This window comes from Pseudopipra pipra, chromosome 1 (assembly GCF_036250125.1).
Source record: "Pseudopipra pipra isolate bDixPip1 chromosome 1, bDixPip1.hap1, whole genome shotgun sequence".
NCBI lineage: Eukaryota > Metazoa > Chordata > Aves > Passeriformes > Pipridae > Pseudopipra > Pseudopipra pipra.
Genome location: NC_087549.1, coordinates 108290688 through 108310543, shown reverse-complemented (window position 1 = coordinate 108310543; position 19856 = coordinate 108290688). Strand labels below are relative to the sequence as shown.

Below are 19856 nucleotides of genomic sequence, written 5' to 3'. Positions count from 1 at the left end.
TTTGTCAGCCTACATCTTTCCAGTCAACCTGACTATTTCTACAATATAGAACAAAAAATTCTAGAAATGTAAATGTCAAAATTTTTGTTGTATTTTCAACAGTGTACAGTGCTTCAAGAAACAACACTAATGCTAAATGATTAAGATGCCAAACTTGTTTGGAAGGTAATTATCTGCTTTTGATCATATGGAAGTGTTTTGTTTGCCATTTTGTTTTGGGTTTGTTTAATCTGAAAAGTTCCAAAAATTATTTTCAGAAATCTTCCTACTCTTTAAAATTATTTTTTCTGAAGACTGAAGAATCATAAAGAAAAATAAAAATGGTTTCTTAAAATTAGAACTAATTACTTGTTTCATATTGGCAGTAAAATGTTGAGGGAAACAATAATTTGTTTGGATAATTACACATGGTCATTTTCAAATAATCTGGTTACTGTATTACCCTTGACTTCTGTAGTTCCCCTATGCATCTAGTCATCATCATATGTCTGATTTCTAGAAATGGGGAATACAATAAAATGCCATAAATAAACTCTCTTTATTCCTCTTCAAACAATAACTCAACTCATGTCCCTTCTGTGTTTTCTTTCTTGACCAATTTTGTTAATTTAGAAGATAAATCTATTGGCAAGAGTGTTTGACAAAATACAATTTCAAGCCAGTATTGCAAAACATTCAGAGACAAAAAAACAGTTTCACGAATCTGATTCTAAAAGACAGGTTCATCCAAATTGTGAAATGGAAAAAACATGAAGACATTTATCTGTCAAGGTAAACTTACTTGAATTAAGTATACTAACCAATTACAGACACATATTCAAACCAAAACTATAAGCTAAAAAAACAATAGAAAGAAAAAATGCAAATTGTTATTTTTAAAAAATCATCAGTCTCTTAAGGGATATATTCTCAAATCAGAAAGACAGATAGTTACAATTAACTATCCAGTAACAGGAAAAATAAATTATGTGAATTCAGCAGTGGAAACAAACTTGAACCAAATCCTGGCCCTACAACTGAACCAAATCCTAGCCACTGGGAAGTTAGGATCTAGAGACAAACTCTGAGGATAATACTTTACTCACAGGCCACAACAACACCCTTGATAAATCAGGGAGTATCTGAGCATTATTGCGCTACAGGAAAAGCAGAATGCTAATCTGGATTTGCCTAGAAGGTTTACATTTGGCTCTGTTCCAGGTGGCTACTATGAATCCTCTGTGTGAATGCAGATGTGCATTAAAGACTTTTAATTGGATTTGTAACTTTCCTATCTGTTAATTCCTTTGGAAATACATGCCTTGTGATGAATGTGCTACTGTAGGCTAGCAGCTTCCATCTTTAGATGGCTGAAATCATCTGAGGAGAGAATGCTCTGGGAGGGTGCTGAAGTAATTAGAAAAGTCTATCACTGTTATTTATTTCTTTGTTCTATGCAGAATAAAGTATGTGATTCTTTCTCATTAACGATTGTGAGATGATCAGAAGGCTGGAGAACCTCTCCTGTAAGGAAAGGCTAAGAGATTTGGGGTTGTTCAGCCTTGAGAAGAGAAGGCTTTTGGGAGACCTAACTGCAGCCTTTCAGTACACAGAGGGCCTATAAGAAAGTTGGGAACAAATTTTTTAGCATGACCTTTGTGACGAGGAGTAATGGCTTTAAACTAAAAGTGATTAGATTTAGACTAGATATAAGGACAAAATTTTTACTATGAGGGTGGTGAAACACTGGCAAAGGTGGCCAAGAGAGGGGCTGGATGCCCCATCCCAGGAAATACGCAAGGTCAAGATGGGTGGGGCTCTGAGCAACATGATCTGGTTGAAGATGTCCCTGCTCATTGCAGGGGGGTTGTACTAGATGACCTTTAAAGGTCCCTTCCAACCCAACCTATTCTGTGAATCTCACAAGGAACCTCCTCAAGCATCCTTTACTCCTCCAACTGCAATCGTCTCTAATTGCAGCTTAGTACTCCAAAAAATGTCACATACCATATTTGCCAGCACCAAGGAAATGTGCTCTAGTAATTCTGAGGCAATTGAGGCCTCAGAGAGCTTATAACACATGCCACCCAGCAACATGCATGTATTTGGCTGTCAACTCTCATGTATGGAAGAACATCCATCAGCTTTGCATGCAAGATTGCTTTAAAATGCATCGGAAGAAATGAAAATATCCATGGATTTTCAGTAAGAACATTATTTCTCTCCTTGTATCTTGGAGGACCTTTTCTTTTTTAAGGATACCAGACTTAAAGAGAGACCGAAGGCAGTACCAGTTGCTCATCTGCAAGAACAGTATGTTTTACCCTCTGTGCATGCCTCTGGTTGCCCAGAACAATCACGTCCCACGCTAGCATATGGCTCACAGATTAGAAAAAAGTTCATTGCCATAATTCATAATCTTCCTCACTTACTCACTTGCCATATTGTGAGCAAATGCAGAACTGTACCCTTTTATTATACATAAAATTAATTGTAATAAAGTATTATTTCCTTCTATGACACCTTCCTAGGGATTCTTTTCGGAAGAGAAAGGATTTAATGGCCAGCTCTCATATTGAGGTTTACTTTGTTCATTTTGTCGCTCCCAAAGGAGGACAGCATACCAGGGAGAAATTTAGTTTTTGAAAAGAAGATGCCTTGCTCTGAGCCCTTCTGACAAGGGAAAATTTAACAGTCTTCAACAATAGCTGGCCTAAGATCTAAGATGACATGAAGCAAGGTAATCCCCCAGAAGTATGTGAAAGGATGGTATCATACCAGGTGAGGAGTTGCTCCAGAAACTCCATAATCTAAGGACCTGCTCTTAGAACAGACGTGTAAGAACAAGCCCACCTAATTTATTGAAAAGCCAGTCATAGTTAAAAATAAGTGTTTTTCCTGCACAAGTCCGAAGAGCTTATGACCAGAAATAAAGCTCTTATCTTAGCAACACTGTATGAAGTTAGAGGACAAGACAAGGGCACTGCCAGTCGGAAGACAGATAGAACTGCTTTACCTCAAGTGGCTGTGGCATATCAGGCAGGTCACAAAGTCAACATGCAAAGTATAATGCAACACAAGTTTATGCTAGTCAGCAATCCCACAGGATGGATTTGAGATCTATTTCCAGTGGCAAATTGTGACAGATGCAATTTGTCCAGTAAGTATTCCCACAAAGAACAAATCTGTCTTGCTACTACTTTGTTACTGCTAAAGCAGACAAACTGATAAAGCATTTGAGAGCTAATTGCCCCAGCAGGAAAAGCACCTTTTAGAGACTAAGAGACAACAATTAAATATCAATTTTCCAGGGAGCTACAGACTTTTCTTCCTGTGGAGGCAAAGCAGGTAACTACAGGCTGGTTGAAGATAGTCAGAACTAAGTCCTCTGTTCACAGAATGCTGGAGGGACAGCAAGTGGCACATCTATAGGGTACTTTACAAATGGTGCAGGGCCCAGCTAGTAAGTCCTGCTAAGAGATGGGCAGTGTTATCTTGTTCTCAGCATCATGGTAATGAAGTTGCCTGGTTTTCAGACATCTTGAAGAGGAAGCAGAGCTGATTCTCTTCTGATGGCAAAGACTATATTAGCAACCCTAGAGCTGCCTCCTGAACTGAACCACTTACACCAGTGCCGTGGGCACATCAGATGTCCCAAAGAACCATAAAGTAATAAATACTCTTCTTCATTATAGGACTTCATGGCAGAGAGACACATCAGAGAAATGCTTTAGAGTACCACAGTACTGATTGTGGCCCTGCTTTTCTCAAGCAGTTTACCTATTGAGCACATTTTCCTACCTCTGCTTTGTGTTGCCTGGCTCTCATCTCCAAGATCGTCTTCTCCTCCGTAGGTTCGAATGGGGGATCGGGCATAGGAATGCTTTTGGATAAGGCTCTCCACACTTTCTCTGTAAAAGGAAACAACTTCCTGTATGAACATCATCCTAAACAGCATCCTAATTCATTTGGTTAAATACAGTACCTTTTTCCTGTCCAGATCACAGTTGTCTCACACAGACTCTCCAAATTACTTAACAAAAGACTTACCTCATAGCATGACATTGAAAATACTGAATTTGGCCTGTGGTTTTTTAATATGGCTGGTCACCTCTTACCTGCTTATTCAGCAAAATAGAGTCAACTTGCTACTGTGTTCCCTGGATGTGGTCTCAGACAGTAAATGTCAGACCAACACTCTTCATAAATTTTAAAAAGCAAACTCTGGAGTTATTTGTGCTGAGTGATTGGTCTGGGTTCAAAGAGAAACCGGTGCTCCTTTCAAACAAGCTTTTGAATTGCACATGACCACTTCATCTGCTGCTCTCCCGTTTTTCTGAAATCAGGGGCAAGAGACAGCTCAGTTCTAACCACACTTTCTCATCATCAGACTCGAGGGCAGTTCGTAGCAGGAAGTCTGCAGATACTACTGATCTCGTGCCACATCTATTCTGGGAGGTTAGATGTGTCTGCCAGGCCCCTGCCTCTCTGTGGCACAAAGCACTGAAGTTACCCAAACCATTTTTAAATAGAAGGTAAGCATATCTACATGATAAGCCTTAGTAGTTTGTAAGGAAGATCCAACCTTACACATTCCCAGCGCGTTTCCATGTAAGTAGGTGGCATTATACCAAAGATGAATATGACCCGGGCACATTTCCAAAATGGCTTTGACCTTTTGTTCCTATTTAAGAAATCTAAGTAGCAATAGCTGCTTAAAATCTGCTGTTTAATGAAGGTTTTTGTCTGACTTTACCATTTGTCCATTCATACTTGCTAATGCCCTTCCCTTGGAGAGTGTGCCTGTTGCAGAAATTCCAAGGAAAAATATTTATCAAGTAACACGATAAATCACAATGGCACATGTTTTCCTTTCCTACAGAAAGTCCATTATGGTCATTTTGTCCTTGGTCTATCACTGGCATCATTACTTATGCTAGTCTCCTCAGAAAAAAAATAAATAAAAAGAGGATCTTATCAAAGTGATTTACTTGTGTCAGGATTGGAAGTGGACTGAAAGCAATGGCAGTTCCTACATAGAGGATGATATAATTGGATTACTGCCTTTTAAGTGATTGAAAACAGTAGGCATATCGGGGCTATCTTGAAGAAGATTTTACAAAGAAAAAGACAGATGGCATTGTTTACATTATGTGCTGAATGCCTCTTGAAACATAAGGCTTTTTTTCTGAAGCAGAATGTGAAATGCAAAGAATTTTACTTAACCAAAAAGACGATCTCATATGAGTACAGCATAACAGAATAATGAATTAGACCAGTGTTGTCTGAGTGATTTAGATAACAGTATATAAACCTATTCATAACCAAAGAATGACTAGTTTTTAAAGGTCTGAAAAATAAATGCAATTCAGGTGATTGTCTGTGTTGTCTCTATTGACTTTATTACTAGTAAATGTCTGCTTATACCGACAGACATTACAGCATGTAATAATATCCTGATGCAACAGAAACAATGCAGGCTCTGACTTTAGTGTAGTGGGCCAATTTCATCTCCAAACATTGGATCCTATGGTGGCTTGGGGATAAACTCACCCTAATAAATTTACATTTGAATTACCTACAGGGATTTAATGCTGAATCAAATGCCCACAATTATTGCAGACTAAATTCTTTCCAGATGGATTTGTATGCTAGACAGAGAACTCTATTATTCTACATGGTTGTCTTCTTTCTAAGGAAAAAGAGAGATGACTTCTTAGTGAACTCTGAATCTGCAAAGTTTGAAATCAGGAAACTATGTGGTAGGTTTATTTATTTTTTTTATGTAGTGATGCAGGTAGTATGCTAAAGGTTTTAGAAGATTAATCTCATTCATTGGCACAAGAGGCAAAGGTTTTTATGGCAGAGGGAACAGTCTAATGTGGAAGCTTGGACGAGGGAAGGCAACTAATTTCACAAAAGCAGTTCCTTTTGTGCAGCTGAGATTTAATATTTAAAACTGTATATGCTTATCTTGCCTAACCATGTAGGTTATTTATACTATAATCACAAACATCTACTGATTTTTCAATTTAGAGGTTGAGGCTGTGATTGACATCATGAGTGCAAAGCATTGGGATTCACACCAGAATTTAGGCACCTGACCCCCATAGCCTTTAGGTGGACCCTGTTCTTTCCATATACAACATATGTTGCATATGAACCCCCAAACAGACCTACAAAATGCAAAAGGCTGAGCACAACTAAGTGTGCAAAAGGAAACAGAAAAAAACAAGAAGTGGTGTGTTTATACTTCATACTCATGAAGTATATCTCTAAGTTATTCCTCCAAGCACTATTTCTTCCACTTGGAAAAACAAGAGCAGAAGTCTGCACTTAGGTTTCTTTCCTTCCGTTTGTGTTTCAAAAGAAAGGGGTGGTGGCCTCTGAACCATGCTGAAATATTCCATGCTCAGAAAACACCACCCAGAGAGTAGTTAGAGGAGACAGAGATTTCAACTCATCTAATCTATGGAAACATTTGGAGTTTACTCCATAGGTCGGAAAGAGGAAGCTAACCTCTTTACCCTTTAAAGACAGAGGTGTCTTAGGGCTTACTCCAATGCAGATAGGTAGGAGGAAGAAAAACTTTAACAAAATTTAAGTGTCTGTGAAATCTAGTTCAAAATGCAGAAACAAAGCTGGCAGTTTGGAACACAGATTTCTTCTTATAGTCTTGTTTCCATGGGGGCCAAAAGGACTTAAATCTCAAAATCTTCCTGAAAATTCTTTTTATGGAAGAGTGAACTCCTTAGGTTAACCCAAATATGGTGCTCTGTAGAGTGGATTAGTACAACACATTTTTCAAGTCCCAAAATATTACGATAACAGTACTACTAAGAGGGAAGGACATTATTGACTCTGGCTTTATAGTTCTGTGTACAACTTCAGATATCTCAATATGGTTCAAAGGATTTATGGAAATAATTTTTAGAATTACTGAATGATAAATCAATATTTGCCATGTTATGATTCTATGCTCAATTTCAAAAAAAAGCAAGTGAAGAGTATGGTAGAGGTTTTTTAAAGCTTTCTTTGAGTGTTTTTAAGTGCTGTTTCACACTAAACTGTTTGAAGAACAAAGTGACTTCCAGTCACTCAATACCCAGCTTCTGTCCTTCTGTTTCTTTGTTCATGATCAGACAATTGTTATCTAATACTGGGCTGCAACCTAACAATTTTTACCTTTTAATGTGTCTTAGAACTCCACAGTTTCTTCTATTATCAATAAATTAGCAATAAACTTTGTTCTGAGAGATCACAAGCTGCCAACTGAATAAAGGAAAGATGTTTTCTTTTTGTCAAATTCTTTTGTGTTGTCTACCAATAATTTTCAGTCTCCCAGTCTTCAACTCATATGTTGGAATTACCCAGAGTAGGAGAAAAAGCATGCACATAGGCACATATTTTTTTTACTATGATTAAGTTTTGCAATGTTTACAACTGGATAATAGTAGCAGGTAACAGGCTGGAGAAGAGTAAGTTAGGGACTGAAGCTGTTTGAGAAAAAGGAAAAGGAACCTTGTGCCAAATGGAAAGGAAAAAAACTAAGCTCATATTGGCAAGCACACCCACAGAGAAGATGCCGAGGCAGGACAAATGTGAGGAGGGGTAACAGGGAAAAAGAGCTCAGGCTAATCCCAATAATCTACATTCCATCAGGAGCACACCTTGAGCCCAATCCTGTCAATAAACCTTATTACGAGTGAAGCACTTCTCTCCTTTGTGCAAGAAATAAACCAGCAAAATTTGAACTTGAAACCAAAGGATATGAAGGGCTGAGAGAATTCATCAATTAGCAAGGGTTTAGGGTGCACAGGGAGCATCTTGCTATTCTGCAGGTTGACCTCTTGATTAAACATTTCACTCTTGTCCCTGCTGGCAAATGATTCCAAAACTAAACTTCCAGTTAGGGATGCTTTATATTGTGCAGCTACAAGCTGAGTCTTTGGCCTTGTTTAGTTAATAGTGCCCTGTACATACAGAGTAGCTTCAGGGGACCAAAAATAGATAAGAAAATCCTTATGTAGCTGACAAATGACTCACTAACACTTTACAGACCAAACCCGAGATCTTGCCATGGATTTGAACTGGGAGCCAGGTTCAAGCTCCTTTGAATACAACGTGCTAAAGCCAAATTACAGTGAGAAAGAGCAGGTGGCAGAGCTGGGCACTCTGAACTTATGTCCTCTGCATAAGTTACTGCTTCAGGAATGGCTATCAGAGGTACAAATTTCAGAGCAAAGCTGAGCAGCTTCTTAGCATTATCTCTTTTTTTCCCCCTCTTTCTATCCAAGTGCTAGGTATGTAGAAAGGTAAGCATATCCTCAGAATCTGCTCCCTGTTCCTGGTGTCATGGGGTTGCTTTTTTCTTTTGTTTTGTTTTTTAGTTTTTTCTTTATAAGGAAAGGCAATGCCAATAAAAAATAATAGCAGGAAAATAGTAAAATAATAAAACTGACAACCATGTTTTGCTTGGCCTTTCAGTCCAACACAAAGAAAAATACAGAACAGGATATAAAGTGTATGAATTATCAGTTTGCAGCCTGAATGACTTCTTTAGTTCTGCATTTCAAAGGTTTCCTTTTTTTGTAGCTGCCAGTTAGTATGTTTGGAAGAATGCCCAGATAACAGAAGACGTCAGAAGTGAGGTGAGGTGAAGACAGATGGAATAAATGGACTGAGAAGGCACAAAAATAAACTTGTCGGAAGTCAAACTGTAGTAGAACTTCTTTTTTAAGGGAAAAGATGACTAATTTGTCCAAGGCGCAAGTGCTAAAAACAAGTTTGTAAAAAAAACCAAAAACACACAAAACCAAATCCCCCCAAAAAACCCAAGAAAACCAACAACTACAAAAAACTAACTAAACAAAAAGACCACACATCACCCCAAAAAAACCAAAACAACACAACAGGAGGAACAAATACATTTCCGTAACAGCAGCTATGAGTGAACAACATATGCTGTCAGAACCCCTGCTCAGCCTTTGTGTTCCTGTGGCTTTTATTTGCTATTTTACACAGGCACAAACATACAGACATATTAATTGGCTACATATACTTGCTCTTACACTGGTAGATGAATATTAGAGGCTGACCATAGGAACCTAATTCAGCTCTGACATGGTATGGACCAAATCCTTCACCAAAACATTATAGCTCCATTCTACTGCTTAGCCTAAAACAATTCCAACCAACCAGGGGTGAAACAAGGCCTACAGGCTACATTGGCCCACATGAGCTGAAGTCTGATTTGGCCCAAAAGCTAATACACAGCCACAAAACACTTTCACATGAAGTCAAAACTATTGGGCAAGTGGTGGATGGATGCACTACTCCAAGAATATATACAATTTTAAGAAAGAAGGGAAATGAGACTTGAATTATGAAAAATCTAAGTTTTGATGATTGTAGAAGAAAGAACAAGTGTACCTCTACAGTGGTTTTTACTGTCACCCTCTCAGTAAAAATTCAGCAATTCTGGGAGAGCTATAATGCATATGGATGTGATGTAGCCTGGCTGAATCCATGACATGGGAAAAGTAATGGCATTTATGAAGAAGGAACATGACGTTATCAATATACTCTGTTTCTCTCAACTGCAAACAAAAATGAGAAAACTATCTTACATAGCCAGCCCCATAGATCTCCACCTCACCCAGTGACTGCAACCATTTACTTCTGTAGGCAGAAGATGAGAGGTGAGGAGAGAGCAGTACTGAAACACTGACTGGGAGAAGTCCCTGGAAAACCCACTCTGGGGTGAAACCATAGGTCTAATTTGACATCATCCCCTACTGTCATGCACACACTACATCTGCATGAGATGAGTGGAAACTACTAGAAAAATAAAACATTTTTATACCATTTTGCATAAGTAAAAAGTTAAATAACAGCACAACTAAGTAGAAAATGAGCCAGGGTATGCATGCTTAAAACGTTGGGAACTAAAGAGGTTTAAACTGGCGTAGAGGGCTTTCTGCTGGATAAAAAGGAACAGTTGCCTGGCTAACAACAAGCAAAGTCAGAGGAACCAGATTTGAAGTGAATAAATCAGGTGTCTAAACAAAGGCAGGTAGTGCTTTGAAGATGTGCTAAGACATCAAGCCATCTGCAGTGGTCTGGAAGGAATGATCTGGAAAACACAGATAATCCCCTCACCCGTTTGGAGCAGCAGCTGAAGGCTGGAAAAGCATCAGCAATATCTGGAATGGCACTAGATATGAGGCATTTAGGTACCAGAGTTTCTGGTATTTCTCCCTAAATTCAGGACTTCACTTCTTCTCCAAACCTAAACATCAGAGATGATACCTCGTGGCTGGTTGCTGACATTCACAGACTGAGAACTAGCTGGGGGTAAAAGATAGTCTGGGAGTTTGAGTCGTTGGAGAACTATGACAAAGCTATACTTTACCATCGACATGGGAGTAGATCACAGAGTGCATATATGTGTATTTCTGGCTGCTGGTAGGGGGCTTTCAAGAGTCAGGAAAGTTCTTCTAGATGAGCAGTAAGCAGTGGAAATGGGGAGGAAGGCAGCTCTGTGAGGTGAGCAGGGAAGGGATGGAAGAGAGTTTGTTGTGCACAGCACATCATCAAGCATATGGCTTTGACTCATACTTTAGCAGGGCAGTGCCTATATCCAGGCATTAGCATCCATTTTGCTTACAGCCTTGTAAGCCAGTACGATGTATTTCCGTATCTCATACATGAAGCTCCTCAGGGGAAAATTCTGAACTTATTACCATGCAAATCCAGCTACGATGCAGCTCTCTTACTTCACACCCTGCCTACCCCATCCTTCCCTTCTCTGCCTAAAAATTGCTTGGGTGTGCAACCAATACTTTTCCATATTGCCTCTTGAAGTATGTATCTACCTCCCAGAAGCATTACTGGACTTGTGCAGATGGGTATACTCACTTAACTGTCTTTAATAGTTACAAGTCCACACCCTGAACTTGCCTATCACATACAAGCAAATAAACAAGCAATGTCAAATAAACAAGCATGATTATGATCTGTCAGTTCTTGTTGGATCATTATTTTATGATTCAGTAGTCTTCTGTTGACTCATGCTCTTGAAATTATCACCTTTTTCACTGAATTGTTTGAATGGTATGTAACAATGATGGTTTTATTTACCTACTTAATTTTAACAGGCTGATTCTTCAGAACAATTTAAAAGACAAATTCATACTCAAGATAAAAAAAATTCATCTGTTGGGCTCTGCCTCTGCATTCTTTGTGTCTTTGGCAGTTTTTTCTTCAGCAAAATCACAAAGGTACTCCCTGAAATCTTATCTCCAGAGTGAATTTCTCATTAGAAGACCTGTATTAGTCTTTTTTCACAAAGGTTACCATTAAAAAATATCACATTCATCCCCGTTACTGCATTTGGCATCCCATAGTTAACACCACAGCATGTTAAGCTTCACATTCTGGCAATTGCTGCTAAATGTTTGGTTTTTTCAATCATGACCACTGTGGGAGCTTTTTTATAGGAGAGGAAATGTAAATACCACATAAAAAGATCAAAAGGTGAATCAGAAACTTATCTAAATCACAGTAGCCCCAGATAAAGTCTGCCCATTGCCGTAAATAGACTACCAAAAGTAATTTGGGAAAGAGTTGATTGTGGAAGGAATCTTGCATCCTGCTAAAAACTCGTATATATCAAACTCAGCAAAGATTTTTTCAATGGTTAAAAGCTTTGCATATATAGCCATGAGTACAAGCAAACCATTCCATTGTATTTACACAGGAACAAAAGAAAATGCAAGCATTTCAACAGCTTTGCTGTTACCTACTTCCTCTACTGTTTTGCTAATTTCACTACCTTTACACATATTATTTAACTCCAACACATACAATGCCAATAGATTTAATCCTAAAGGCATTTGCAGCTTGAATTTCCTACAGAGGGATCATAAATCTAGAATGGAAAGCCTGAAATCGTTAAAGTCACATATTTATAAAATCATATTCAATTAGGTTAAAAAAGTGCAATTTCTGTCATCATGTCATAAAAAGATGTGTTTTTCTCTCAGATCTACTGCAAAGAAAAGCTCCCTATATTGTTACAGATAGAGGCTGTTTTCAATCAGTTACAAGGAGCAATCCAATTACTGGATGGTTTAGTGCAGTAACTGACTCCAGACTAATTTAATTTCTTTAGGTCTCTAAAGATCAATTGATCTGATTTGTTTCCCTCCCCAAAGGCTGTTTAGGAAAAAGCAGGCTTAAATACCTGGAAATGAAATACAAAGCTCTGTACGCTTTCACACTACTTAGGTCATTTGGAAAAGCTGGAACTCACGATAAATGAGTGCTCTCTTGGCCCTAACATCACAGGATGCTTTACGGGAGGCCATTAGGATCGCTGCACCACACTGTAGATTACTCATGCATGTGCTGTATGCAGGCCTGCTTAGGGAGGAGTGCATGGAAAGTATTTTCACAGCTTCTAGATAACTATTCCATTTTCAAGAGCTGCACAAGTGTGCATTTGGCTTTCATAGTCTTTTCCCTGGCAAATAAGTATTTTTCTCCAGCCGTTATCTTACAGAAATAACTACATTTCCAACCAGGCTGAGCAAGAGTTATGTTGTACTATTCAATATTCACCTACTTGTAATGCATGTTGCAATAGACATCAAGTAAGAAATTTTTCCTCTTGTCATATCTCACTTTGCTATTCCTTTTGCTTTATTTCAGATTTCTTTAAGCAATTTTTCTGGAGCTAAGATGAAATCTATAGAACTAGTGGGCACTTAGAGAATTATATTCTCATCTGCCTGAATATTTCAATTCCAGTATGGAATAAAACCCTTGGTATTTCTGGACCATATTGTATAACTTAGGAAATTCTCAAACAACCTCTTTCTAGCCCTCTTGCATGTTACACTTTTATTATCTCATGATAATATGTGTTGTGCAGCAGGTTTTGTATTTTAAAATACTATTGTTTGCTAATCAGGGCTCAGATTTACAATTTAAGTCAAAATAAGACCTTAACCAAACTTGGACTCTCAAATCCAGAGTTTTAATGTAATTTCAATACTTTTCACATTCTGTTTCTTGTATTTATTGTAGGCTTCACATTTGTCTGCCTTATCTTTCATGGTAACATTCATGCCTGGGCTTGGCTGCCTGTTTCAGGCTCTATTCTTACACTTATCAATAAACAAAAGGGCACTGCAGCTTATGCTCAGCATTTCTGACTCCATGCCATGTGCTGTTATAATAAGATGTCCTCTGGAAAAATTCCCTTCATATCCAGCACCACGATAGTCCCTTCATCTGCGCAGAGGTAACTAAGTTTTTCTCCCAGCTTATCTGTTCAGACTCTTTCCGCCCTTGCAATGCTGTATCGTTTGATGTCTCCTGTCTGTAAAACAAGGAAATCTCTTCCAACAGGTCCTTTCTTGACTATTTGTTGGATACAAACCTGAGCTTCGGATGTTGTTTACCTCAGTATTCTGTCAATACAGCAGGCTATGCTATCTTTATTAAATCTGCCTTTTTTTTTTTTCAGCAAAGTCTTTCACTTAGGAAACAAGTTTCAACAACTTTGCAAGTGTGCACTGCAGCTGCAAGCTTTCTTTCCCCAAATTATTGTTCTTTTACTCATTTACTCAATGGATCACTAACGATCCAGTCGCCAGTAAGGTATAAAGTATATCACTATTTCCCATCCACGGACCTGCTTAGATAGATGTACTTTTGAAATGCTGTAAAGACTTTGCCTAGCTCTATGAATATGACTCCAGTGAGCACTTTGTCTCCTATATGCACCTGTGAAAGATGATTCACATATACATCTGGATATCCCCACATAGGAGCCTGGAGGGTTTTGGCCTCTCCAAACTTTCTTTCATGATTGTGCGCTCATAGGAAAATTTGGATGTGCTATATCCATCTCCATCGAGTTCTCTTCCAGCCTAAAGGACACAGGCAGCTTAATTTGCTTCATTTGCCAAACTATTTGACACGATATCATAAAAATGTGATGTGCTGAAAAGCTGCCAAGAGATTGAAGTTTATTTACTACTCAGCTGTGGGTTAATGCTTCTGTCCCTATGGCAGCAGTTACTTGTAATGAGCTGTACAGACACAAAACTCAACAGTTTCCAGATAAAGCTTTCCCCTGGTGCAGCCTGCAGTACAATTTTTGTGAAACAAAAATGGCATCTTTGTTGTCAGAGTGGGAGTTATTGGATTCATCCTGATGGCAATAAATGCTAATTCAGCGTCTGGGACTGCTGAAGTGTATTTTGGGAGCTCTCCTCTCTTCTTTTCACTGTGTTGAGCACTAGGGAGTGTAAAGATGTTTTTCACAGGACCACTGCCCTTGTTTCCCATTGACCCAATTCACAGCCCTCAATAGGATTAAATGGCATGATAAGAAAAAAGCTTTTCATTTTGAAGTTGTAAAACTGACCCTCTCCCCCCTTCAAGAAGCCCCCTTAGGAAGACAAATATATTGGCCCCAACTGGAACAGATGTCAAAACTCAAAACAGCTCTTTCTTTATAAAGTTTATAAGTATTTTTAAAGGAGGTGGTGGAGTCTTACTATATGCAATAAGATAACATTAAAATGCATAGCTTCTGAGGAGTTGAAAGGATGCTTTTCCTACAAACTGTCTCTTCTCTTTATCTTATCTGCATGCAAAGTAAACAGAAAGTCCCCATTACCTCTCAATATCAGTGAGTCTGGAAGAGTCACGGAATCCTTTAGCGAAAGGGTTGCTGTCAATTTTCAACTTAGTTATCTGGAAACACAGAAAGGAGCAACATTACATGAATATATTGTTTGCAGCACACAAAGTGTCAACCAATCCATCCTCCTGAATTCACTGCTAATTTTATCCGTGTTCCTTGTGTGTGTCTGTGTGTTTGTGTGCTGCTCTCAAGACACTGCAAAGCTGAGGAGGCAAACCAGGGTGTATTGCACATATGGCAATGGAAAGATCCAAAGACACACCAGGCTCAGCCTTCATGTTGCCCACAGCAGGAGGAACTCGCCCACGTACAGCATTGCAGCTTCCAAATACTTTACCAGCATCAACCAGGTTGTCTTTTCCACAAGCAATGCAAATAACACTGCTAACAGCTAAGCCTTACTGATGGAGCTGCACATGAACTACTAAGAGCCCGAACTAGGAGCTGCCATCTGCAGGCCTGAAGACATGGCTTCAGTTCAGCACCCCTTTTTTCTTTTTTTTCTTTTTTTTTTTTTTTCTAGGATGGGAATGTTATCAGCCAGGCCTACCAGCCATCACATTTGGGCAGTTTAATTGGTTTTGTATGAAAAGAGGCTGAGGAAGGGAAGGAAAAATTTGGGGAGAACTCATATTTAAAGTGACTGAACCTGGATTAAAGGAGTAACCCCACTGAAACTATCAGAGTACTGAAAAACAAGAGATCTTGCAAGCAAAACTCTTATTCGAAAGCAGCTGCAAACCTCTACAAACCTATCCAGTCATTCAGTCAGCCTTCCTATTCCGACAGAGCAATACATTGACCAGGAATCCCTCTGCCACAAAGTATCCCCCTAACTTTGCAGTGAAACTTCTCAGGCATATGGTAGTGGCTTTCAATGTGTTTTTTTGGGAAGCAGGAAAAAAATACACTATTGTCCTTGCCAAATTTTCTGCATGTCCAACCAATTTAGATTTGGTGAATAAAACCTGAAATGTCATTACAATATTTGAATTTTCCAGCCACTCTCCTTCCAAGAGTTAAAAATAAAATTGTAAGTGGGAGTTATAGCTTGATGAGGTACAACACAGGACCATCCTGCAAGGCAGTGAATGCCATCAGCTCCAGTGTAAGCCCATGAAAATAAACAGCTTTCAACATTTTGTATTAAGAGGCTTTGTCAGCCTAAATTTCCTCCAAAAAAACTATGTTGAGGAGGCCACAACGTCATTTTTAATACCTGGGCCTCAAGACTCAGGAAAGAAAAAAAAAAGAAAGGATCTTTTCCAAATCCTCAAACAATAAAGTGCTCTCATCAAACAAAGGTATTTCAAAACAGGGTGGCTTCTCCTCCAAAATAAAAAAAGTAAGATAAAGAGGACAACTGAACTCAACTTTTAATTCTGAGAAAGAAGTCTTCTGGGAGGGAAACACAGAGAGGAAAGGATGTGCTGACAAAGACAAAACCTGAGTTTTTAATTAATGATCTTCAGTGGGCTGATCAAACACCATGGGACCTCAGTACTGGTCAGGGGTCTGAGGCTGTCTCATCATACAGGTACAACTGGTGGAAACAACCCTACAGCCTTATCACAAGGACCTTGAAACAGCTTGGAAAGTTAGTTATAGTCTCATTTTAATTCCAAGATATCCATAAGCCCTGGACTCATGGTGATGTTGCATAGAGTGGCAAGTTAGTCCCTCACGTACAGTGAAGGTTTTTATGGCAGCATTATGAAAACTACATTGAAAAAAGACAAGCTCTAACTAGTTCCATTGACTTAGATCACCAACACACCAAGCCAACTGCACTACAGAACAATAAGGATGTCTATTCATCTCTTGAGCATATTTTCACCAATCAAACTTCCATTTTCCTAATATTAAAGTTTTGGTATGACATCACAAGAGAAACTTTTTGTATCCACCAAAGCCAGATGAGACTCACAATCATTTATGGCCATATTCTTCCTGAGAGACTGTCTCACAAACAATCAGAGAACATCTGCTAGAAAGCATTTTAAAATGAAATCTGACCTACAATTCAACTCTGTGGCAGTGGTTTGACTGTTTAAATAAATGCATGCCCTTTAAATCTTAAATTATGAGATAGTTTGTTGAAAGTGTAATGTATTTAGCTTTTATCTAATAACCTCCAGAAATGTAATCAATCCCTCCTTAAAACAGTTCTGAAAGAAATGGCAAAAATGAAAAAAGGCTCCATTTTCATTAGTCATAAATAAAATGACAACATCAGCCTCTAGGGGTTCCGGAGATGTTCCATTGAGAAATTTTCCAGGACTCAATGTATGTGCTTTGGGAAGGTTAGTTTAGAAACATCTCTGGTGTAAATATCATCTGTAGACAAAAATCCATCCTACAGAAATAAATTCCAGGTTTAGCTGGTTTTGTGCCTGTTACTATTTTGCTGGTTTCTATAGAAAGTTACATGAAAAAATCTAACTGCCTGTCCAAACGTCATATTCTTGAGATTGCCAGGTGCTGAATGTGTTTTCTGCACCATTCAGATACAAACCTGAGTTTAAAATCAATACATCGAAGCCTTAAAGCAGGATATGGTATCTGTAATAGGACTGACTTAGTATTACTACTATTATATTCAGAGCTTCACTGGCCCTCTATGCAGTAGTTTTCTTTTATTCATAGCATTTCAAAACCAGTTACTTTTGCTTCATATTAAGAAATGACGACTTCTTTAAATATTATTTAAAGTACATTGACTCTGTGATGCTGCCTGCCCACGTGCTTGGAGAGTACCTATATTTTTCTTAACTTTGGGGAACTAAAAAGGGAAATAGGTTTATTTTCAAAGTGCCATAGTCATTAAGCCCTTAATGCATGCTCTGAGTCACACTGAAGGCAACAACGTATTTCTACTGACTTAAATATTAAAGCCCAGTCCACTGTCAAGCAGAGCCTCTGGTCTCTTATTGTTTATAGACTTCCTAAAATTACTCATTAGCAATCCATTGTTATGATCGCCTCCATTTTGTATATATTATTCACTAGCATGCAAATTGAAATTCAAACATCTGGATGTAATCTGGGCAGCCTCTGAAAAGCATATCTCTGAGTGATTTTCCTTACGTTTGAGCCTTACTGCTTAATTAGTCAACTTTTTAAGCCCATGAAATCATCATGTGCAAACCAGAATCTCTCTCAGCTCATAGCTTGTGGCATGAAAGATCACTGCAAATAAGAATAGTTCTTTAATGAGCTATAATTAGAAAATGACTAAATGTTAATATGCAAACAGCTTTGTATACACAGAAGGGAAGACGAAAGAAAGCCTCTTACTTGTCATATTTACTCTCATAAATAATCCTTATGGCTCTTTGAAGTCAGTAGTACTACTCATATATTTAAGAATTACTCCTGAATGTGAATAAGGTTGTCATGGAAAGGTAGGTTATGTCAGAAACTTTCCTAGTTTCGATGGGGCAAAAAGGAGTTTTTGGCAGGGTGGGATTTAGTTATAACTGTAAAAATTAGCAACTGTACTCACCAACTGATTCTGGTAGGCGGTAACAGCAGTAAAAACTGTCTCTGGAAAGATAAACGTTCTGAACTCTTCTGACTTCAGATTTAGTAAAGAAGCCGTGTGATCCTTTTTCTTAATGATGTGTACCCTTGGCTGGTACTTGTGCATGGAGTTCAAAATGATCTGCAAGAAAGAGTGACACAGCACTGTCCTGAGAGGAAGGTTGACAGGACACTTGAAGGCTATAAAACCATAGGGGAAAAAAACCCATCTAATTAACACTGCAGGGAAGACATCTGAAATCTAACTAGCCAGGGGCTGGTTTTCAGAACAAAACTCTCCTGCTCCTTTGGGTAGTTCCAGGAAATGAAGGTGGAAAAGCAGGCATTCCGGGAGCTAGTCTCCTCTTACTCCTATGCCACTGGTGAGCATGCATTTTTTGAAGCATAAATACCTGTTCCTACAGATGAGGTGTTTTTTACGCACCGAATTAGTTACTTCCAGAGTGTGCCCCATTTGGAGGTGTAAATACGAAACTCCTGAAAGCTAATGACCAAGAGTCCCCACTTGCAAAAATGTGCAGGTGCTGAATGAAAACAGTCACAAATCCCTCTGAAAAAAACTACAGAAAAAATAAGGCCCATCCAAAAACCCACCACCAGCAGCAGCCCAAACCGGCTGACCAAAAATAAAACTCCGTGGATCCTTTCACTGTGGCAAACCTTTAAAACAAATTACTTCATAGATGCTCTTTACCGCAGACTACCAAAAATGAGAGCAAGGAGGGAAACTAGTACAGAACCCCAAAATGACAAGGTTTTGCTATTCTGTCCTCATTAATAATTGTTTACGAGCTCGCAAAACAATTCTAAACCTACCGAAGGTACCAACTAACCAATTTCAACATTCACTGGAGTCAAACCGAGAGTCCCACTTGCTTCAGTTACCACTGGCTGGAGGCCTGTTCGGCTGCCTCTAACCACAGTATTACAATATAAGAATTAAATACAGAGCTCGACTCACACCAACCCTTGTTTTGGATATAATCACAGTCACAAGACGAAATTGGCATTGGTGTGGGTGGTTCTATTTTGCAGGGGCCATAACGACATTACAGTCAGCTCCGTACATCTGGAATAGCTAATGTGCATTCCTCAGGAAGCGTTAACTTCAACTGAAACACAACAGAAGTGGTGCAGTATTTCATGCTAACTCAGTCAATGAGAAAGGTTGCGCATTGCATTGGAGTGGAGAGCTTAGAGACAGCTCTATCATGGCTACAATTTCCACCAGCATCTTCTTTACTGCTCCTTTGGGGCCAAATATTACCAAGACTCATACTGGGACTTTGGGGGAAAGCACACAGCATCAAGGAAGTCATTACAGTGACAGGGAACCATTTCCCTTAAAATGTTGCATGTCTGCTTTTACCAACTCAGTCCTTTCTCAAAGCACTTCACCATTTTATACAGGCACTCACAAACAGCCATGGACATTGCCTTTAATACCCTTAGCACTTTTCCATCTCTACGTAAAATTTTGTCTTACCATCTTAATCACTTGGAGTGCTCCAGGCAGATGGAAAAGACATTTTAAAGGAGGGTTTATGCATGGTGATGAGCTTACTGAAGGGCTGGCCCACAGACCTTGGTACTTTCTATTGCCTTTAATGGC

The 19856-nt window shown here is 38.8% G+C and overlaps 1 protein-coding gene across 1 annotated transcript in view; it reads right to left on the bottom strand.

Moving 5' to 3' along the window:
* TBX20 (T-box transcription factor 20) overlaps positions 1 to 19856 on the bottom strand; it is a 39592-nt gene that overhangs the window by 6301 nt on the left and 13435 nt on the right. Inside the window, exons 5-7 of the mRNA XM_064670186.1 lie at positions 18207 to 18365; positions 14675 to 14751; positions 3781 to 3890 (exon numbers count right to left, since the gene is read on the bottom strand). Of these exons, the coding sequence (XP_064526256.1) occupies positions 3781 to 3890; positions 14675 to 14751; positions 18207 to 18365 (346 nt within the window). The remainder of the gene's footprint in view (positions 1 to 3780; positions 3891 to 14674; positions 14752 to 18206; positions 18366 to 19856) is intronic.